Here is a 20604-nt window from a genome sequence, read left to right on the forward strand (position 1 = left end):
TCGAGGTAGGAACAAATGGTAACTTACTCGAGGGAGTAACAAATGGTAACTTTCTTGAGGTAGTAACAAACGGTATTTTACTCGAGGTAGTTACAGATGGTAACTTACTCGAGGTAGTAACAAACGGTATCTTACTCGAGGTAGTAACAAATGGTAACTTACTTGAGGTAGTTACATATGGTAACTTACATGAGGTAGTAACAAACGGTATCTTACTCGAGGTAGTTACAAATGGTATCTTACTCGAGGTAGTTACAAATGGTTACTTACTCGAGGTAGTAACAAATGGTAACTTACTTGAGGTAGTAACAAACGGTAACTTACTTTAGGTAGTAACAAACAGTATCTTACTCGAGGTAGTTACAATTGGTATCTTACTCGAGGTAGTAACAAATGGTAACTTACTTGAGGTAGTAACAAACGGTATCTTACTCGAGGTAGTTACAAATGGTATCTTACTCGAGGTAGTTACAAATGGTTACTTACTCGAGGTAGTAACAAATGGTAACTTACTCGAGGTAGTAACAAATGGTAACTTACTTGAGGTAGTAACAAACGGTAACTTACTTTAGGTAGTAACAAACAGTATCTTACTCGAGGTAGTAACAAATGGTAACTTACTCGAGGTAGTAACAAATGGTAGCTTGCATAACAAATTGTTTAAGTTTGAAGCTATCTTATGCAAACAGTTGTAACTTATTGTTCAGTATGAAGTCACAGAGCTGCTTTGTACATGTAAATGTAGCCATATATATGGTTTGATATGATACATTTTGACTGATATGATACATTTTTTACTGATATGATGCATTTTGACTGTATGTGTCCTTAATTTACAGATCATGTCGGGAAACAATGACTTTGACTGTATGTCAGCCATACTCTGACAATGTAAGTAGACTTTTGTTTACTGTTATATTGAGTGTTCAATGTCAGTAAATGGCATCATTTATTGACATTCATTTTCTGTAGATGAGTGTTATGAAATAATTATTAGTTAACCTATCCTGTAGGGTCAAATGAGCTTATGACATGGTGCAACATCTGTCATCTTCTGTTGTGCATCACCCATCATCATCGTTTTCCTAGAAAACTTAACAGATAAGAACAGCTGAAGAGGTTTGACATAAAAAAGGCCATTTGGCAATGATGGTTTCATGGCCTATAAATTAAACAAGTAGTTTTATTTATCAGTTTTACCAAGTTGATGTTAACCAAAATTGGTTTAATTTTTCTCCTACTGACAAATGTTATGGTTATAATAGTTAGTTAGATATCATTCAACAAGAGATCTAAAATGGCTACATAGACCATGGTCTCCGATTGTCAGAACAAAGACAGGTGAGCGATACACACTGTACTAGCTTCTTGTTTAGAAAGTTAAGGTTACATTAGTATGACGTTGTATTGATCTGTTCAATGAACTTCCTAATATTATAGAATTATTTGTATTTGTTTTCTTTCCTGAAAAAACAGGGGGATGATCAGGTTTGTAAAAACATTTTGTTGACACTGATTTTATTACTGGTCATTTGTGAGTTTGTTTCCAGTGTTGTGGAGTCTGTACCCTGTACTATTCCACACACCTCTGTTGTCAGGTTTCACACTCCTACGTAGTCACGGTTACCGTTCCCACACCCTTTGTAGACAGAAGTTTTCTTTTTTTCTTTTCTTAGCTAGATTTAGGGATTTATGGATTATTTCAAGTCTTTCCTTCTAAACATTGATTTTCGATTTTAAACTTTGATTTCATTTAATTTATATTGTTTCTTTCAAACTTATCAAGTTTGGGATAAAAGTTGGTTGTGGGGCAATTTTTTTAAGCTGATAATATGTCTTGACTAAATGAGAATGTTTAACTGGGAAATAGGTTAAATTGATATATGCTTATTTACTTTTGTTGGCGGTATAATTTCTATGTGGTGCTGGTCCGGCCTCCAGTTTACTATCTATTTTTATGTTCACTAATGTTATTGGTATATGTACCTATTTTGACTGGCCAGGGATAAATTACTGATCTAAATTAGTTTGATTTCTTTAAGGTTAAGAACTTTTACTTTCACAAGGCTGAAGTAGTCTTAGTGGGTTTTAGATAGACCAGTTACATGTACTCCGGTTGTGGGTAGTTGGGATGACAGAGTATTAGGACCCTATATGCCTTTTTAAATATTTGCATGTTTTATAGGTATTACGCTAATTGTTACATGAAGTGCTAGACGTCCTGTGTTGTTGGTTAGCTCTTTTGTCCATCACTTTCCTACCTACAACAAAATGATGCGATCTGAACCTATGACCTTTGTGTATGCACACAAGTCTCACTTCCCATACAATTTAAAGTAAATATACAGACATCTATCCCTACATCAACCCTTTGCCCTTGATCTGCCTTACTTCATTCTATCCCTCCTTATTACTATGTACTCTTGCACAGATCCCTGATCTAGACAATGAGTATCAGAAGTTCTATGAAAAAGTCAATTGGCTAATAACAGTCCAAAGGGCTACCCTCAGAAACTACTGGTCAGATTTCTACCCTCAGAAACTACTCGTCAGATTTCTACCCTCAGAAACTACTCGTCAGATTTCTACCCTCAGAAACTACTCGTCAGATTTCTACCAAAAACAAAGGTTCAATTCCAGAATTGCTGCATGAATAACTGAAGGCACTTGAGCCTATTGTTCAAAGATATTAGATGTCTTTATTATTGCACAGCCGTCAACGATACGTCTGTTGTCATTTTACAAAACTTGAATAGTAAATGTATGCTTTGAATATGCTTTTGTTTCTTACTTCCTGACAAAGTTACTACTACAGAGTTTTTTACAGGTAATGACAAGGTTTTTATCACTGGAAATTTGATTTTAAATTAATATCGTGATCAAGATACACTCCACATCATAATCCTTTTGGAGCATTATTCCTTGCCTCATGTCATCATCGTCCTTATCTTTGCTTTTTTTACCTGATATTATAGAAATAATACATTTATAGACATCAATTTTTACATTTTGGCTTTATTAATTGTAAATCTATTAATTATTTTTGGCTATGTATGCTACATTATTTTTCTCCTCCTTTTTTTTTTACATTTCTTCAGAGTTTAGCCATACAAAAATCTTTGTTAATCTTTACTTTATCATATTAACTTTTTATCATGTGTGAAACATATCTCTTGCCAATCAGTGATAATTATATGAGGATTTACAACTGTCTTTGATAACAATGACCATAGTCGTTACTATAAACTGAACATTCTATGTGTTTATTTTATTATGTCTGATAGTTTACTACATAATAAGTCAATTGTTTCTGTGCCTTGTGGCCAAAGCATCTTCTGTTTCTGTGATATTGCTCCTTTAAACAGCTGGTCACACCGTTCAAGGATACCATTGTTGATCACTGTTCAAGGATACAACAAACCATTGTTGATCACTGTTCAAGGATACAACAAACCATTGTTGATCACTGTGAAATCACTCATTTTCGTGTTTTTTTTAGTTTCATTAATTTTTCAGGAAACCGCAAAATTTGGTCCCAGCATAAATGTCTGATTTCACAGTATACCTAGAGTAAATCATGTTAAGTCAGTAAATGGTGATTTATTTCTTGGTTTGAAGATCAAATTTGATAATCAAAGTGTTTTGTAATTGAACAGATTATTGCACCTGTTAGATGTGATTTTCTGTTTTAATATCAGTCAACAAAAGTTACTTGTTGAAATCTTGTCCATTAGTTTTACTCATAGCTATAGCAGTATTTTATAAAGTATCATGTCAGGAATTGTCAGTATATGGAGTGTGTCCTTGTAAGGAGTATGTCGCTGTAGGTAGCGAGGGATGGGTCACTAAAGTAGGGTGTACGTGTATGTTGTAAGACATAGGGGCGCTGATTGACATTGTCGTATGTCGCTGTAGGTAGCGAGGGATTGGTCACTAAAGTAGGGTGTACGTGTGTGTTGTAAGACATAGGGGCGCTGATTGACATTGTCGTTTGATTACTCCACAGTCTACAAGGAAGTCCGCTCTACTCACCGCAGCCAAAAAGGCCAAACTGAAAAACAACCCGTCTCGTGTGCGATTTGCTGAGTCTGTCACTGTTACCCTGGTGAATGGGATGCAGAGTGTAAGTGAGAATTGTTTTGACACCTGTGGAAATTTTCTCATTAAGAAACTCTTTCTCCGACCAACTAAGTCGGAAATTCCAGTAACACTGGAAGCTCTCCTGTCGTGGTAGATTTCACATCTTCCCCGTAACCTGGTTTAACCTACAACAGGAAGAAAGATATTTCGGTCCTGTAGTGTGGCTTTAAATAATCATTTCTTTTCATTTCTTGCAGTAATCTCAATTGATCAAAACCTGAAGTGTTTTCACAGTAATATGTTTTTTAAAGGGGTCTTACTTTTTTATCAAATTAGTTTTGAAAAAAGTGGTGGAATGAAATGTATTGTGGAGTCATGGCATAGACTCTGAGATTATTTCAGCTTCAGAAGAGGGAACTAAATTATATGAACATTGAAATAGCCTGTGTTTTACATATATACAGTAGGGTCATGGCATAGACTCTAAGATTATCTCAGCTTCAGAAGTGGGAATTAAATTATATTTACATTGAAATAGCCTGTGTTTAAGGTATAGACAGTGGGAACTTGGTTAACCAGCCATCAGATGGGTAAGGACCTTTTGAGCTGGATCAGGGAAAAAGAGGTTACAGAAACATGCAGAATTATACAGATGTGAATATAAGGAATTAGGGAGTTAGGAAATTAGTTCCCAAGCTGGAGAACTCATGGAAGGAGCTCAAATCTAGTAACATTGTGAAGTACAATAAATATATAAGTAACATCTTGATAAGATGGCTTTAATTTGAGCTTGAGTTGCCCTGTCTATATGTGTTGTGATTTATCTTGCAGCCCTCCCCTGATGAGAGCTACGTGCCTTTCATGCCTAATGTCCTCAAAGTGTTCTTGGAAAATGGTCAGACAAAATCGTTCAAATATGACAACAAAACAACTGTAAAGGTATGATGACTTGTGTTTTGTATGAGGAGATGGGTTATACACAATAGCACAGTCGTTTGCTGGATTAAAAGACAAGATCATTGTAGAAATAGAACTCACTGGAGTAAATACTGATCACTTAAAAAACATTCCTTAACAAATTAATACAAACATTACTTGATATAAGGAATTCTTCAGCTTTAGAGGGATTTAATCAATACACAAAAATTGTTAGGTTTTCTACGTTTTTGCTATATTCATATTTAAAAATTCTATTGAGCTCAATAATTGTCCCAGTTTAACAAAAAATCACAGGATAGAAGTGAACTAATATTGAGGTGAATTTTGATTCTGAGGCAGAAAGTTTTAATATTTTGCTTCCAGGATGTGGCCAATTCGCTGCAGGAGAAGCTTGGTATCAAGAGTGTCAAATATTTCAACTTGGTCCTGCAAAACATGAAAAGTCATATACCTGGCCGACTAACCCTTCTTCAGGACCACGAGACACTTGCAGAGGTAGGTCAAAGGTCACGCATTCGTGTAAGGTCATCAGGCATCATCGGTTTAAAGGCTTTTGAAATGCTATTAGAAATAGGTCAAAACATTTACTGTAAGGTCAGAGGTGGTGCTTAATCATTCTACAGGCACATAGATTGTCAAAACTAGGTTACGGATCACAAGTAATACTTTCATTTCCAAAGGTGAGTTTCCTGCTAGTCATGATGGTTAACCCCTGGTGATATTACCTGCTTTTGATAAGGATTACCTTTTGGTGATATTTCTTGCTTGTTTGATAAAGTTTAACTTTGAGTTATCACCAATTCCTGTCTGATGTCATCGACAATACCTTACGCTCGACACAAACTTATCTTTATTCACCTTGTATATGGTATACATCTCCCATACAGTATTTTCCTATATTATCTGTTTTATTAATACAGGGACCGGTGTAGGTTAAACACAGCTCTTATTAATTACGAGGAGATATGAGACCCTATACATGAATTTGTTTGACTGTGAAGTAGGACTGAAACCTTTGACACTTTGTATTGGTGTTCATATTAATCAAAGAACAGAGCCAGCAAGATGTATGAGAGCTGATCAATCACAGGCGAGATTAGTTTATTGGCAATGTAGGAAATCCTTGTACCCAAACTTTTGTATATCTGTCTAACGCCTAACTACTGTAGATATCTCGCCTAGCCCCTTACTACTGTAGATATCTCACCTAGCCCCTAACTACTGTAGATATCTCACCTAGCCCCTAACTACTGTAGATATCTCACTTAGCTCCTTACTGCTGTAGATATCTGACATAGCCCCTTACTACTGTAGATATCTCACCTAGCTCCATACTACTGTAGATATCTCACCCAACCCCCTTACTACTGTAGATATCTCATCCAACCCCCTTACTACTGTAGATATCTCGCCTAGCTCCATACTACTGTAGATATCTCACCCAACCCCCTTACTGCTGTAGATATCTCACCCAACCCCTTATTGCTGTAGATATCTCACCTAGCCCCTTACTACTGTAGATATCTCACCTAGCCCCCTTACTACTGTAGATATCTCATCCAACCCCCTTACTACTGTAGATATCTCATCCAACCCCCTTACTACTGTAGATATCTCGCCTAGCTCCATACTACTGTAGATATCTCACCCAACCCCCTTACTGCTGTAGATATCTCACCCAACCCCTTATTGCTGTAGATATCTCACCTAGCCCCTTACTACTGTAGATATCTCACCTAGCCCCCTTACTACTGTAGATATCTCATCGAGCCCCTTACAACTGTAGATATCTCACCTAGCCCCCTTACTACTGTGGATATCTCACCTAGCCTCTTACTACTGTAGATATCTCACCTAGCCCCTTACTACTGTATACATCTCACCCCCTTACTACTTGTGTTGTGTGCGATATCTACAGTAGTAAGGAGTAAGGCTAGATATCTACAGTAGTAAGGGGTTAAGGTGAGATATCTACAGTAGTAAGGGGTTGGGTGAGTTATATACAGGAGTAAGGGGGTAATGTGAGATATCTACAATGGTAAGGGGGTTGGGTGAGATATCTACAGTAGTAAAGGGATATCTCACCCAACCCCCTTACTACTGTAAATATCTCACCTTACCCCTTTACCACTGTAGATATCTCACCTTACCCCCTTACCAATGTATATAACTCACCCAACTCCTTACTACTGTAGATATATCACCTTAACCCCTTACTACTGTAGATATCTAGCCTTACCTCTTACTACTGTAGATATTGCACACAACTCCATTACTACTGTAGATATCTCACACAACCCCTTAATATTGTAGATATATTGCCCAACTCCTTACTACTGTAGATATCCTACCCTCCCCATACTACTGTAGATATCTCACTTAGCCCCTTACTACTGTAGATATCTCACCCAACCCCTTACTACTGAAGATATCTCACCTTAACCCCTTACTACTATAGATATATCACCTTATCCCCTTACTACTGTAGATATCTCACCCAACCCCCTAATTACTGTAGATATCTCACCTTATCCCCTTACTACTGTAGATATCTCACACAACCCCTTAATATTGTAGATATATTGCCCAACTCCTTACTACTGTAGATATCCTACCCTCCCCATACTACTGTAGATATCTCACTTAGCCCCTTACTACTGTAGATATCTCACCCAACCCCTTACTACTGAAGATATCTCACCTTAACCCCTTACTACTATAGATATATCACCTTATCCCCTTACTACTGTAGATATCTCACCCAACCCCCTAATTACTGTAGATATCTCACCTTATCCCCTTACTACTGTAGATATCTCACACAACCCCTTAATATTGTAGATATATTGCCCAACTCCTTACTACTGTAGATATCCTACCCTCCCCATACTACTGTAGATATCTCACTTAGCCCCTTACTACTGTAGATATCTCACCCAACCCCTTACTACTGAAGATATCTCACCTTAACCCCTTACTACTATAGATATATCACCTTATCCCCTTACTACTGTAGATATCTCACCCAACCCCCTAATTACTGTAGATATCTCACCTTATCCCCTTACTACTGTAGATATCTCACACAACCCCTTAATATTGTAGATATATTGCCCAACTCCTTACTACTGTAGATATCCTACCCTCCCCATACTACTGTAGATATCTCACTTAGCCCCTTACTACTGTAGATATCTCACCCAACCCCTTACTACTGTAGATATCTCACCTTAACCCCTTACTACTATAGATATATCACCTTATCCCCTTACTACTGTAGATATCTCACCTTATCCCCTTACTATAGATATCTCACCTTACCCCCTTACTACTGTAGATATCGCACCCAACCTCCTTACTACTGTAGATATCGCACCCAACCCCCTTACTACTGTAGATATCGCACACAACCCCCTTACTACTGTAGATATCTCACCTTACCCCCTTACTACTGTAGATATCGCACCCAACCTCCTTACTACTGTAGATATCTCAACTAGCCCCTTACTTCTGTACATCTCTAACCATACCCCTACCAACTGTACATCTGTAGCCATGAATATATCCATATCTTATTATTGTATGATACCCTTATGTGGACCTTGATCTGACATGACTTGCGAATAAGCTTTTATTCTGCCAACATCAAATCACTCGTGGATCAATCTGTGATTGGTGATGGAGCCCAAATCTAATTTGCTTAGCCCTTTCGGTTACTTTTTGCTGGCTGTAATCCAATCAACTCACAAATATTATTTCCTAAATACGTTACAGAGTGTGAGGGTTTCAGACAGACAAGCACCAGTCATCATGTATCAGTAACGATGAGTGTGAGCTATGGACATTTTATTCATGGACTGCTGATAAAAGATAAATAAATGTGGCTTTAGCGGGGTGGTATTACAATGATATTTTATAAATAGAGACTTTATATCATTATTTTGCACCACTGATCCTTACTTTTCTTTGATATCGGTAAGTGTTGCTACAGAAACTAAATGACATTTATATCCGATTTGGGGAAAAGACCTAATCTCTTGTTATTTTCTTAGGCCTTTATGAAGACTGTATCAAGGTCACCACTGTTTTAAACCTGCTATAAGTGATTGTATTTGGAAATATTTTTTCTGACAGATTGCTGCCAGACCAGGGGCTCGTCACTTCCGTTGTCTGTTTCGTGTGATGTTTATGCCCCGCGATGCCTTTGATCTTCTCAATGAGGAGCCAATGGCGTTTGAGTACTTCTATATGCAGGTAAGTGTCAGTAGCATGCACAGTGTTACAACTTCTGAGGCTAACTTTAATTAAAGAAGAAACATGTTACCAAATTATTGCTATTGGAGAAATACTGTATACCGGGAAATTTTAACCACTGTTTCATTTTCGCCTTTTTTTTGCCCTTCACCCTGAGGGTGTATCATTACAGCAAACAATAGCAGGCGATATTGTAAACATCATAATCAAATGTGGAAGGCAAAATTAACTTGGGCAAAAATAGATTTCATTGGCGTAGAGCCAAAAGTTTGACTGGGAGAAAGTTTCCAGTATAGAGTAACTTGTCAAACTTGTGTTACTAGACTGGCGTTCAGTGTTACCAGACTGGTGTTCAATTGTTACAAGACTGGTGTTCAGTGTTACCAGACTGGTGTACAGTGTTACCAGACTCGTGTACAGTATTACCAGCCTGGTGTTGAGTGTTGCCAGACTGGTGTACAGTGTTACCAGACTGGTGTTCAGTGTTACCAGACTGGTGTTCAGTGTTACCAGACTGGTGTACAGTGTTACCAGACTGGCGTTCAGTGTTACCAGACTGGTGTTCAGTTGTTACCAGACTGGCGTACAGTGTTACCAAACTGGCGTACAGTGTTACCAGACTCATGTACAGTGTTACCAGACTGGTGTTCAGTCGTTACCAGACTGGTGTTCAGTGTTACCAGACTGATGTACAGTGTTACCAGACTCGTGTACCAGACTCGTGTACAGTGTTACGAGATTGGTGTTCAGTGTTACCAGACTCATGTACAGTGTTACCAGACTGGCGTTCAGTGTTACCAGACTCATGTACAGTGTTACCAGACTGGTGTACAGTGTTACCAGACTCATGTACAGTGTTACCAGACTCGTGTACAGTGTTACGAGATTGGTGTTCAGTGTTACCAGACTGGTGTTCAGTGTTACCAGACTGGGGTTCATTGTTACCAGACTGGTGTTCAGTGTTACAAGACTCATGTACAGTGTTACCAGACTCGTGTACAGTGTTCCGAGATTGGTCTCCACTCTTCCCATACTGGTGTTCAGTGTTACCAGACTGGTGTACAGTGTTACGAGATTGGTGTTCAGCGTTACCAGACTGGTGTTCAGTGTTACCGGACTCATGTACAGTGTTACCAGACTCATGTACAGTGTTACCATACTGGTGTTCAGTGTTACCAGACTGGTGTACAGTGTTACGAGATTGGTGTTCATTGTTACCAGACTGGTGTTCAGTGTTACAAGACTCATGTACAGTGTTACCAGACTCATGTTCAGTGTTACCAGGCTGGTGTTCAATTGTTACCAGACTGGTGTTCAGTGTTACCTGACTGGTGTTCAATGTTACCAGACTGGTGTTCAGTGTTACCGGACTCATGTACAGTGTTACCAGACTCATGTACAGGGTTACCAGACTGGCGTTCAGTGTTACCAGACTGGTGTTCAGGTGTTACCAGACTCATGTACAGTGTTACCAGACTCGTGTACAGTGTTACCAGATTGGTGTTCAGTGTTACCAGACTGGTGTTCAGGTGTTACCAGACTCATGTACAGTGTTACCAGACTGGTGTTCAGTGTTACCAGACTGGTGTTCATTGTTACCAGACTGGTGTTCAGTGTTACCAGACTGGTGTTCAGTTGTTATCATACTAAAGGTACAACAGAGAAAGATCATGATAATTTTTGTGAGAAGCAGGTTATAATAAGATTTGTTGTTATTGCTATATTTCAGTGCTGTAATGATGTGGTACAAGAAAAGTTTCCAGAGCTGAAGGGAGAGACAGTGCTGAAGCTTTCTGCACTCCAAATACAACAACATGCTATGCACAACAACACAACTGGCAAAATTAACATAAAGGCAATCGAGTAAGTCCTCGCCTTTCAGGATATTATTTGAGCTGGGTATGAAAGTATGGTTGTCTCCCCTTGCAGGAAGGACTATTGGGGGATATAAGTCGTTCTGGGTTGAAAAAGTGTGAGTTAGATGTAAATGGGGATGTCTCCCCTGACAGAAGAATTGTGGCTGGATATAACTGTTGTTGTCAACTCTTACAAGAAGGACTCTTGGGGGATATAAGCCCTTCTGGGTTGAAAAAGTGTGTGCATGATATAAGTGTGGTTGTCTCCCCTGCAAGGAAGAAGTGTGGCTGGATATATCTTGTTGTTAACCCTTACAGGAAAGAGTTTAGGATTATGACAGTAGTGTGTTTTTTTCCAACTCGGGAAGGTATGAAATTTATGAGAATGTGGTTGTCTCCCCTTAAAGGAAGAAGCATGGGCTGTGTATAAAGTTGCATGTCTACACATCAAACAAGGAGTGTATAACTGCGACAACAGTAGGATTGATTCCCCTTATAGGAAGGAGTGTAGATCTAGACAAGTTTACAACACTAGGATTGATTTCACTTACAGGAAGGAGTGTAGATCTAGACTAGTTTACAACACTAGGATTGATTCCCCTTACAGGAAGGAGTGTAGATCTAGACTAGTTTACAACAGTAGGATTGATTCCCCTTACAGGAAGGAGTGTAGATCTAGACTAGTTTACAACAGTAGGATTGATTCCCCTTACAGGAAGGAGTGTAGATCTAGACAAGTTTACAACAGTAGGATTGATTCCCCTTATAGGACTACAGTACAGCAGTTTAGTTGTGTCCCTTTACAGGAAGAAGTATGGTTGATTAAAACACATTAATAACCATTTAGTATGATTATCTCATCACAGGAAGGAGTGTCGGCTAGATATAACACTGTGGCTGTCTGTCTCCCTTTAGATAATTGAATAGGTTTGGCTTACAATAAAGTTTAAGTGGTCCACTAGCCAGAGACTGGTGGCATCACTAAGTGGACCAGTGGTTCTAAAAGCTGCTATCCTGATTGAATAGTCACAATTTGAATATACTAATGTTGAATAATATTAGATAAATATAAGTGGTTTTTAAAACTAATGATATTAAATATGGTTGTCTCCCCTTACAGGAAGGAATGCGGGCTGGAGAAGTTTGTGCCTTCCACACAGTTAGAGAGTATGAAATGCAAGGATCTGCGTAAACTGCTCAGTCAACAGCTCAAAATTAACCAGAATCTGACGCCGCCAGGTCAGAAACAGCTGTCAGCCCTTCAGGCCAAGCTGCATTATGTCAAGATTGTCAGCGAATTAAAAACCTTTGGTAGCCGTGTCTTCATGGTCACTCTGTTGGTAAGGCTAAAAAGATAATATATCATATCATCCATATCATTTATCATCAAGAAAACTGTCAACAAATTCAAGAAAGTAAAATCCTTATTGGTCTGCATGTACCTTGTGAACTTTTGTGATTTGTTTGTGAAAGGAGATATTTGTATGTGTGTACGTCTTGGGATGTTGAAGTGTTTGATTCTGATTCGTGACTTAGACTCATCTTTTTACTGAATCATCACCGACTGTTCACTTTTATACTTAAGTTAACCTGGAAGTAGGAAACCATGGGTTGCTTGCAATACTTTTCCTTATTTTGTAATACAAGAAAAATAAATAACAAATATTTGGATGCTACTTTTCTCATAAGATAATAGATGGGGTCAAGAATTAATTGATGACTGATACTCATTGTGTTTTTACAGGACCAGAAGATGGAGGCAATGATACTAGTTGGGCCAAAGTCAGGGATTAGCCTCATCACCAACATCAAACACTACACCGTGAGTTATCTCCCCTGTTGACTCCCAACAGTATTCACCTCTTTGTAGACCTCTTTAATTTGCCAGTTGCAAATTGAGGTACATTCCGGATTGTAGTTAATTGCGGTCAAAGAGTAAATGACCTTATAACATGTCCAGATTCTCACTTGTGAACAGTTTAACATGGATATGGTATGTATCAAACAGCCGGTCACATACCAAACATTAGTCTGCTTCTTCAGGATAGAAACCAAGGCATGGACCACTTTGCTTGCCCTGACCGTTGCTTTACACAAATGTCAAGGTACAACACGGATTACTGGCCAGACATCAAGTCTCAGACTTCTGAACTGCTGAAAAGTATTAATTCAAGTGTATCATTTATGACTTGTATTGAGCAGTTTGTACCGGTCTGCACATTTATTGTCCATTGTTCTGTGAGTTATTTCCTTTGTTAGATCAAGTTGTCTTTTTAGTTCCCCACCAGTGCCCGGGGGTTGGGATAGGTCTGCACTCAGTCCGTCATATTTTCTATACTATTTCACCTGAAGTAACCAGATTTGGTTTACAAGGACATATTGGGATGGCAGAGTGCTAAGTGCAAGAAGAAGGTCGCTATGACCTCACTTTGACCTATGCTTTGCCCTTTGACCTGTACTTTTGAAAAATTAGTCCAGGGCATATCTTTTATACTTTTTCACCTGGAGTATCCAGATCTGGTGTACAAGGACATCTTGGGATAGTGGAGCACAGATTGTAAGAATTAGGCCACTGATACCTGTGACTTAACCTTTGACCTTTACTTTTGAAAAAGTTTGTCCGGGGACATCTTGGGATGGGGGAGTGCACGAAGTAGGTCATTATGACCTCACTGTGACTTATGCTTCCTGACATTAATGTACTGTTTGTTAAATATAGAAATCATTACCGATGAAGGACTATGGATTGCCTTGCAATACTTTGCCTTGTATTAAACAGATTTGCATGACATTCCTTGCTCACAATTGTGAACACTGTCTGCTGATATCGTTCACAGCTCTCCATGCTGGCTGACTTCAGTATGATAGAGAAGATCAAAGTTTCCAAGGAGAAGGATAACAACATGCAGAGGGTAGAGGTCACTGTCAAGGGCAAGGATGCTGGGGTAAGTCTTTTCCAAAGTTTAAGTAAAGTTAGAGGTTGCTGTCAAAGGTTGTGGTAAATCAGAAGGTCACTGTCAGTGACAGAGTCTATAGTAGGTTTGGGTTAAAGAGTTATAAGATTATAAGATATTGTCAGTTAAAGATATTACAGGGGTTCTGTTTTCACTAGTCATAGCTGAAAAAATAGTGTGAAAATAAATCCTTGGAATGAAAGGTTATCTTATACCTCCGTCTTCACTCATTTCAGTCTCCATAAATTTAACATGCTTTCACTGTCTCTCTACCAGATGTTAAACCTGGGCCTTCTGAAGGATGATGTGCAGAACTTTGTTGGAATCGTGGAGGGATACTACCGTATCTTTGTTGATGCAGGTGCCTGTCTGGTGGAGAAACCTGCCAGTAAACAGACCGGCGACCCTGATGGTCAGTGGGGGGTTATACTCTTATGTTCTGTTACGGACGACCCTGATGGTCAGTGGGGGGGTTATACTCTAATGTTCTGTTACGGACGACCCTGATGGTCAGTGGGGGGTTATACCCTAAAGTTCTGTTACAAACGACCCTGATGGTCAGTGGGGGGTTATACTCTAATGTTCTGTTACGGACAACCCTGATGGTCAGTGGGGGGTTATAATCTAATGTTCTGTTACAGACGACCCTGATGGTCAGTGGGGGGTTATACTCTAATGTTCTGTTACAGACGACCCTGATGGTCAGTGGGGGGGTTATACTCTAAAGTTCTGTTACGGACGACCCTGATGGTCAGTGGGGGGTTATACTCTAAAGTTCTGTTACAGACGACCCTGATGGTCAGTGGGGGGTTATACTCTAATGTTTTGTTACGGACGACCCTGATGGTCAGTGGGGGGGTTATACTCTAATGTTCTGTTACGGACGACCCTGATGGTCAGTGCGGGGTTTTGCGCTAATGTTCTGTTGGGGGCGACCCTGATGGTCAGTGTAGGGTTGTATGCTTATGTTCTGATAGGGGTGACTATATTGGTCAGATGGGGTAGTTGAGTAAAGTTGTGAAGATAGCAAGATTTTTTAAAAAAAAATTGCATTCTAATAAATCTATAGGTTTTTATGCAGGCGAGACAAAAACCTATAGATTTATTAGAATGCAAAAAAAAATATTACTTTTCCGGCAGCGACGTCAACATTAAGTTTTTGCATTTAGCTCTGTTTCTCAAAAGGTATAAGTGCTAGACCAACGTAACTTGGACCATACATGCATTTGATATACCTCCCCTTAATCCATGCATCAGTTGCTGAACATGCCCTACATTACGTGGTCCAGTGACTTTGACAGCATCTTCATCAATGTTCAGTTTTTGCGTTTAGCTGTGTGTTTTATGCTTTATTTTAAACATTTAAAGTGTTAGACTAACTAAACTTTCACTGTAGTTATTTGAGACAGTGCATTTCAAATCATGCATCATATGCTGAATGTGGCCTATATTTCACGGTCCAGTGACTTTGACAGCATCTTCTTCAATGTTAAGTTTTTGTGTTAAGCTTTGTTTCTCAGAAAGTATAAGTGCTAGATCAACCAAACTTGGACCATACATGTGTCTTATATTCATAATCCATGGATTATAAACCATGCATGATATAATGAATATGGTTTACATTTCGCGGTCAAGTGACTTTCACAGCATCTTGCTGTGTGTTATATGCTGTATCTCAAACATTTTAAGTGTGACACTAATTAAACTTTGACTGTAAGTTGGGATGATCATAACCATCTTAAGGGTTACAACGTCAATGTTTTAACGTAATCAGACAACAAACACATGGCCGCAGTATACTTGCTTCTGATTGGACGAAATTCAGTATTGTTCGATTTCGCTCAAATTTTATATGTAGGTGTATTTTGTCACTGCTAATTCAGCTGCAACATCCGTTTTCTGATTTGACTAAATGGCCACCTTATAATGGCTTCTGATTGGTCAAAATTCAGTTATTGTTCGATTACAATCAAATTTGAAAAATACATGTATTTTGGCACTGCAAACTCAACATCTGTTTCTGATTTGACCAAAAATTGGCTGCTGTATATTGGGTTCTGATTGGTTGAAATTCAGATACTGTTCTCTTTTGCTAAAAATTAGTATTTAAGTGTATTTTAGCATTGCAAACTCAACTGCGGCGTCCGTTTTCTGATTTGACAAGATGGTTGCCGTTTATTGGCTTCTGATTGGTTGAAATTCAGATATTGTTCAATTTCGCTCAAATTTTAATGTAGGTGTATTTTGTCAAAAAATGGTTGGTCGAATTTCAGTTATTGTTCAATTTTATCGTTCGATTTTGCTAAAAATCGGTTTGTAAGTGTATTTTCGCACTGTGAACTCAACAGGGACATCTGTTTTCTGATCTTGCAAGTTGGTTGTCGTAAACTGGCTTCTGCATGATTGGTCGAAATTCAAATGTATTTTGATTTTGCTCAAATTTGGTATGTACATGTCTTCCTTTCACCTATTTACATTTGTTTTTCCGAATGCTGGGGTAGTTTGGGGGATATATGTAATGGCCGGCTCCCATTACAATTAGCACTTGTTCCTTTTATACCTTCATGTTGATGTATTGCCAAATTTGTTTATAAAATATAAAATTCTGAACTTCGGCTCAAACTTACAATGCTTGACACATTGAATCTTAAGCGGGGACAGACGAGACTTATAATTACACGTAATTCTTGTGAACTTTTTGTTTTTCATTTGTATTACTATTTCACTGACAGAAAACAAGCTTTTAGATCAAGCATATTAGTCGAAGATGTGGTTAAGTCTGAAATTGCCATCATCTTTACTTGACTCAATGACACCCTACTTAACACTGGTTGTATTACAGTGCCCCCCTACACCAGTAAACACAAGGTAATGACGACTCCCTGGAGCTATCCCGAGGACATTGTGTCACAGACTCTTACGGCGCAAATCACAGAGAATGAACGCGTTATTGACCTCTGTCAGGGACCACCTCCTTATGATGATGCACAGAACATTGACCGCATCAAAATTGAACTCGGCATTAAGGTATGGTAAATCAGGTTCCTTCAAGGTAGGGGTGGCCCTCTCTATTGAAGTAGGGCAGATCCCTCAAATGAAGATTGCTAGGGTTGGGCAAAGGAGGGAGAAAATTCATTTCTCAATTTAGGAAAATGTTGCAATGTCATTGAATGAGGTACTGGATCAAATTTGATGAGGCATATTAAAATATATTTGGATTTGTTGAAAGATTAAGAATCCCAGAATTTGGTAGCTTTGTGAATAACAATCAAAAGCTTTGAAGTTTTACAAAACCCTGGGGCTGTAAAATCTCTGTTATGTCAGAACCTCATAGAAAACTTGGGAGGGAAGAAATTCAAAAATTAAAAAGTTATTGAAATTGTTATTGTCAAAAGCTTAACATTTTTTGTATTCATAACAGTAACATTTTCCTTGAAGTGACAGGTCTCATAGATTGTTATAATTCATAATTTGTAGAACGGTTCGGAGGTGATTGAAGACGACACAGTTATCGACCTTGTGAAGGAGCAAGGAACTGACTTAGAAGATGGAACAGAGCCATGTATTAATAAAAGTGTCATAATAATAGGCAAGACTCCTGAAAACAATAACAAGGCCCTCCGTCGACAGGGGGCTCAGGAAGGGGGAGACATCCCCGACGCAAAGAAACCTAAGACATCCATTCCTGAGATTGGACAGAATGGACATGTGTATCTTAATGGTGATATTTATGATGAAATCCATGACCAAAAGACAGTTGTCAATGGCGATGAGCTCTCTGACACAGACAGTGGGGTGGAGTCAGAGCGAAAGGTAACCCTGGAGGATCCCCCTACCCCTGAGTCTGGGGGCTCCGTGGGGCAGGGGGACCAAGGATGTAGTGACACAGACAGCTGGGGCACACCTGCAAATAGCCCTGCCAAAGGTAGAGCACAGCCAAAATCACTTCCTATATGTGAGTACTAATCCACACTGCACGTAGAAGGGTTTTATCATTGAAGTTTGAAACATGCAGGGGTATAGTATTGGTGGAGAACAGGGGGATCTATCATTTTAATGGGGCACAAGGAGGAGTGTATTATTGTAATGGGGCACAAGGAGGGATGTATCATTTTAGAAGTGATTTATCACTGAAGTTGTGTTAGGAGAGGTGTGTGTCTTTTCACTGGGGTAAAGGAAGGTAGTATTATTGTAGTGGAGGGTGAATCAATTTAGTGGGGTACAGGGAGGGGTATGTCATTGCTGAGGTACAGGGAGGGCTGTGTCCTTGTAGAGGGGTATAGGGAAGGGTATGTCATTGTAGAGAGGTATAGGGAGGGATGTATCACTGTAGTGGGACACAGAGAGGAGTGTATCACTGTAGTGAGGTACAGGGAGTGGTGTATCATTGTAGTGAGGTACAGGGAGTGGTGTGTCATTGTAGTGAGGTACAGGGAGTGGTGTGTCATTGTAGTGAGGTACAGGGAGTGGTGTGTCATTGTAGTGAGGTACAGGGAGTGGTGTGTCATTGTAGTGAGGTACAGGGAGTGGTGTGTCATTGTAGTGAGGTACAGGGAGTGGTGTGTCATTGTAGTGAGGTACAGGGAGTGGTGTGTCATTGTAGTGAGGTACAGGGAGTGGTGTGTCATTGTAGTGAGGTACAGGGAGTGGTGTGTCATTGTAGTGAGGTACAGGGAGTGGTGTGTCATTGTAGTGAGGTACAGGGAGTGGTGTGTCATTGTAGTGAGGTACAGGGAGTGGTGTGTCATTGTAGTGAGGTACAGGGAGTGGTGTATCATTGTAGTGAGGTACAGGGAGGGGTGTATCATTGTAGTGAGGTACAGGGAGGGGTGTATCATTGTAGTGAGGTACAGGGAGGGGTACGTCATTGTAGAGGGGTATAGGGAGGGGTGCGTCATTGTAGAGGGGTATAGGGAGGGATGTATCACTGTAGTGGGACACAGAGAGGGGTGTATCATTGTAGTGAGGTACAGGGAGGGGTGTATCATTGTAGTGAGGTACAGGGAGTGGTGTATCATTGTAGTGAGGTACAGGGAGGGGTGCGTCATTGTAGAGGGGTATAGGGAGGGATGTATCACTGAAGTGGGACACAGAGAGGAGTGTATCATTGTAGTGAGGTACAGAGAGGGGTGTATCATTGTAGTGAGGTACAGGGAGGGGTGCGTCATTGTAGAGGGGTATAGGGAGGGATGCATCACTGTAGTGGGGCACAGAGAGGGGGTGTATCATTGTAGTGAGGTACAGGGAGGGGTGCGTCATTGTAGTGAGGTACAGAGAGGGGTGTATCATTGTAGTAAGGTACAGGGAGGGATGCATCACTGAAGTGAGGTACAGAGAGGGGGTGTATCATTGTAGTAAGGTACAGGGAGGGATGCATCACTGAAGTGGGACACAGAGAGGAGTGTATCATTGTAGTGAGGTACAGAGAGGGGTGTATCATTGTAGTGAGGTACAGGGAGGGGTGCNTACAGAGAGGGGTGTATCATTGTAGTGAGGTACAGGGAGTGGTGTGTCATTGTAGTGAGGTACAGGGAGGGATGCATCACTGTAGTCGGGCACAGAGAGGGGTGTGTCATTGTAGTGAGGTACAGGGAGGAGTATGGCATTGTTGAGGTACAGAGAGGGGTGTGTCATTGTAGTGAGGTACAGGGAGGGATGCATCCCTGTAGTCGGGCACAGAGAGGGGTGTGTCATTGTAGTGAGGTACAGGGAGGGATGCATCACTGTAGTCGGGCACAGAGAGGGGGGTGTCATTGTAGTGAGGTACAGGGAGGAGTATGGCATTGTTGAGGTACAGAGAGGGGTGTGTCATTGTAGTGAGGGACAGGGAGGAGTATGTCATTGTTGAGGTACAGAGAGGGGTGTTTCATTGTAGTGAGGTACAGGGAGGAGTATGTCCTTGTTGAGGTCCAGAGAGGGGTGTGTCATTGTAGTGAGGTACAGGGAGGGATGCATCCCTGTAGTCGGGCACAGAGAGGGGTGTGTCATTGTAGTGAGGGACAGGGAGGAGTATGTCATTGTTGAGGTACAGAGAGGGGTGTGTCATTGTAGTGAGGTACAGGGAGGGATGCATCACTGTAGTCGGGCACAGAGAGGGGTGTATCATTGTAGTGAGGTACAGGGAGTGGTGTATCATTGTAGTGAGGTACAGGGAGGGGTGTGTCATTGTAGTGAGGTACAGGGAGGAGTATGTCATTGTTGAGGTACAGAGAGGGGTGTGTCATTGTAGTGAGGTACAGGGAGGAGTATGTCATTGTTGAGGTACAGAGAGGGGTGTGTCATTGTAGTGAGGTACAGGGAGGAGTATGTCATTGTAGAGGGGTATAGGGAGAGGTGTGTCATTGTAGAAGGGTATAGGGAGGGGTGTGTCATTATAGAGGGGTATAGGGAGGGATGCATCACTGTAGTTGGGCACAGAGAGGGGTGTATCATTGTAGGTAGGTACAGGGAGGCGATGGTCATTGTAGTGGGGTAAAGGGAGGGTGTATCACTGTAATGAGGTACAGGAGGTTGGTGTCATT

General features: G+C 40.2%; 1 protein-coding gene across 7 annotated transcripts in view; it reads left to right on the plus strand.

Annotated features, from left to right (window-relative positions):
• LOC110445782 overlaps positions 1–20604 on the plus strand; it is a 99250-nt gene that overhangs the window by 59533 nt on the left and 19113 nt on the right. For 5 of the 7 annotated variants that reach the window (XM_021490564.1, XM_021490567.1, XM_021490568.1 and 2 more), the window contains exons 6-18: positions 840–891; positions 1477–1488; positions 4007–4123; positions 4912–5019; positions 5383–5514; positions 9154–9273; positions 11003–11136; positions 12250–12469; positions 12874–12951; positions 13967–14074; positions 14360–14495; positions 16926–17110; positions 17561–18038. In XM_021490564.1, coding sequence (XP_021346239.1) covers positions 840–891; positions 1477–1488; positions 4007–4123; positions 4912–5019; positions 5383–5514; positions 9154–9273; positions 11003–11136; positions 12250–12469; positions 12874–12951; positions 13967–14074; positions 14360–14495; positions 16926–17110; positions 17561–18038 — 1880 coding nt within the window. The remainder of the gene's footprint in view (positions 1–839; positions 892–1476; positions 1489–4006; positions 4124–4911; positions 5020–5382; positions 5515–9153; positions 9274–11002; positions 11137–12249; positions 12470–12873; positions 12952–13966; positions 14075–14359; positions 14496–16925; positions 17111–17560; positions 18039–20604) is intronic. The other 2 variants (XM_021490569.1, XM_021490565.1) reach the window with 2 other exon arrangements.

The sequence above is a fragment of the Mizuhopecten yessoensis genome, unplaced genomic scaffold, assembly GCF_002113885.1.
Source record: "Mizuhopecten yessoensis strain PY_sf001 unplaced genomic scaffold, ASM211388v2 scaffold2369, whole genome shotgun sequence".
NCBI lineage: Eukaryota > Metazoa > Mollusca > Bivalvia > Pectinida > Pectinidae > Mizuhopecten > Mizuhopecten yessoensis.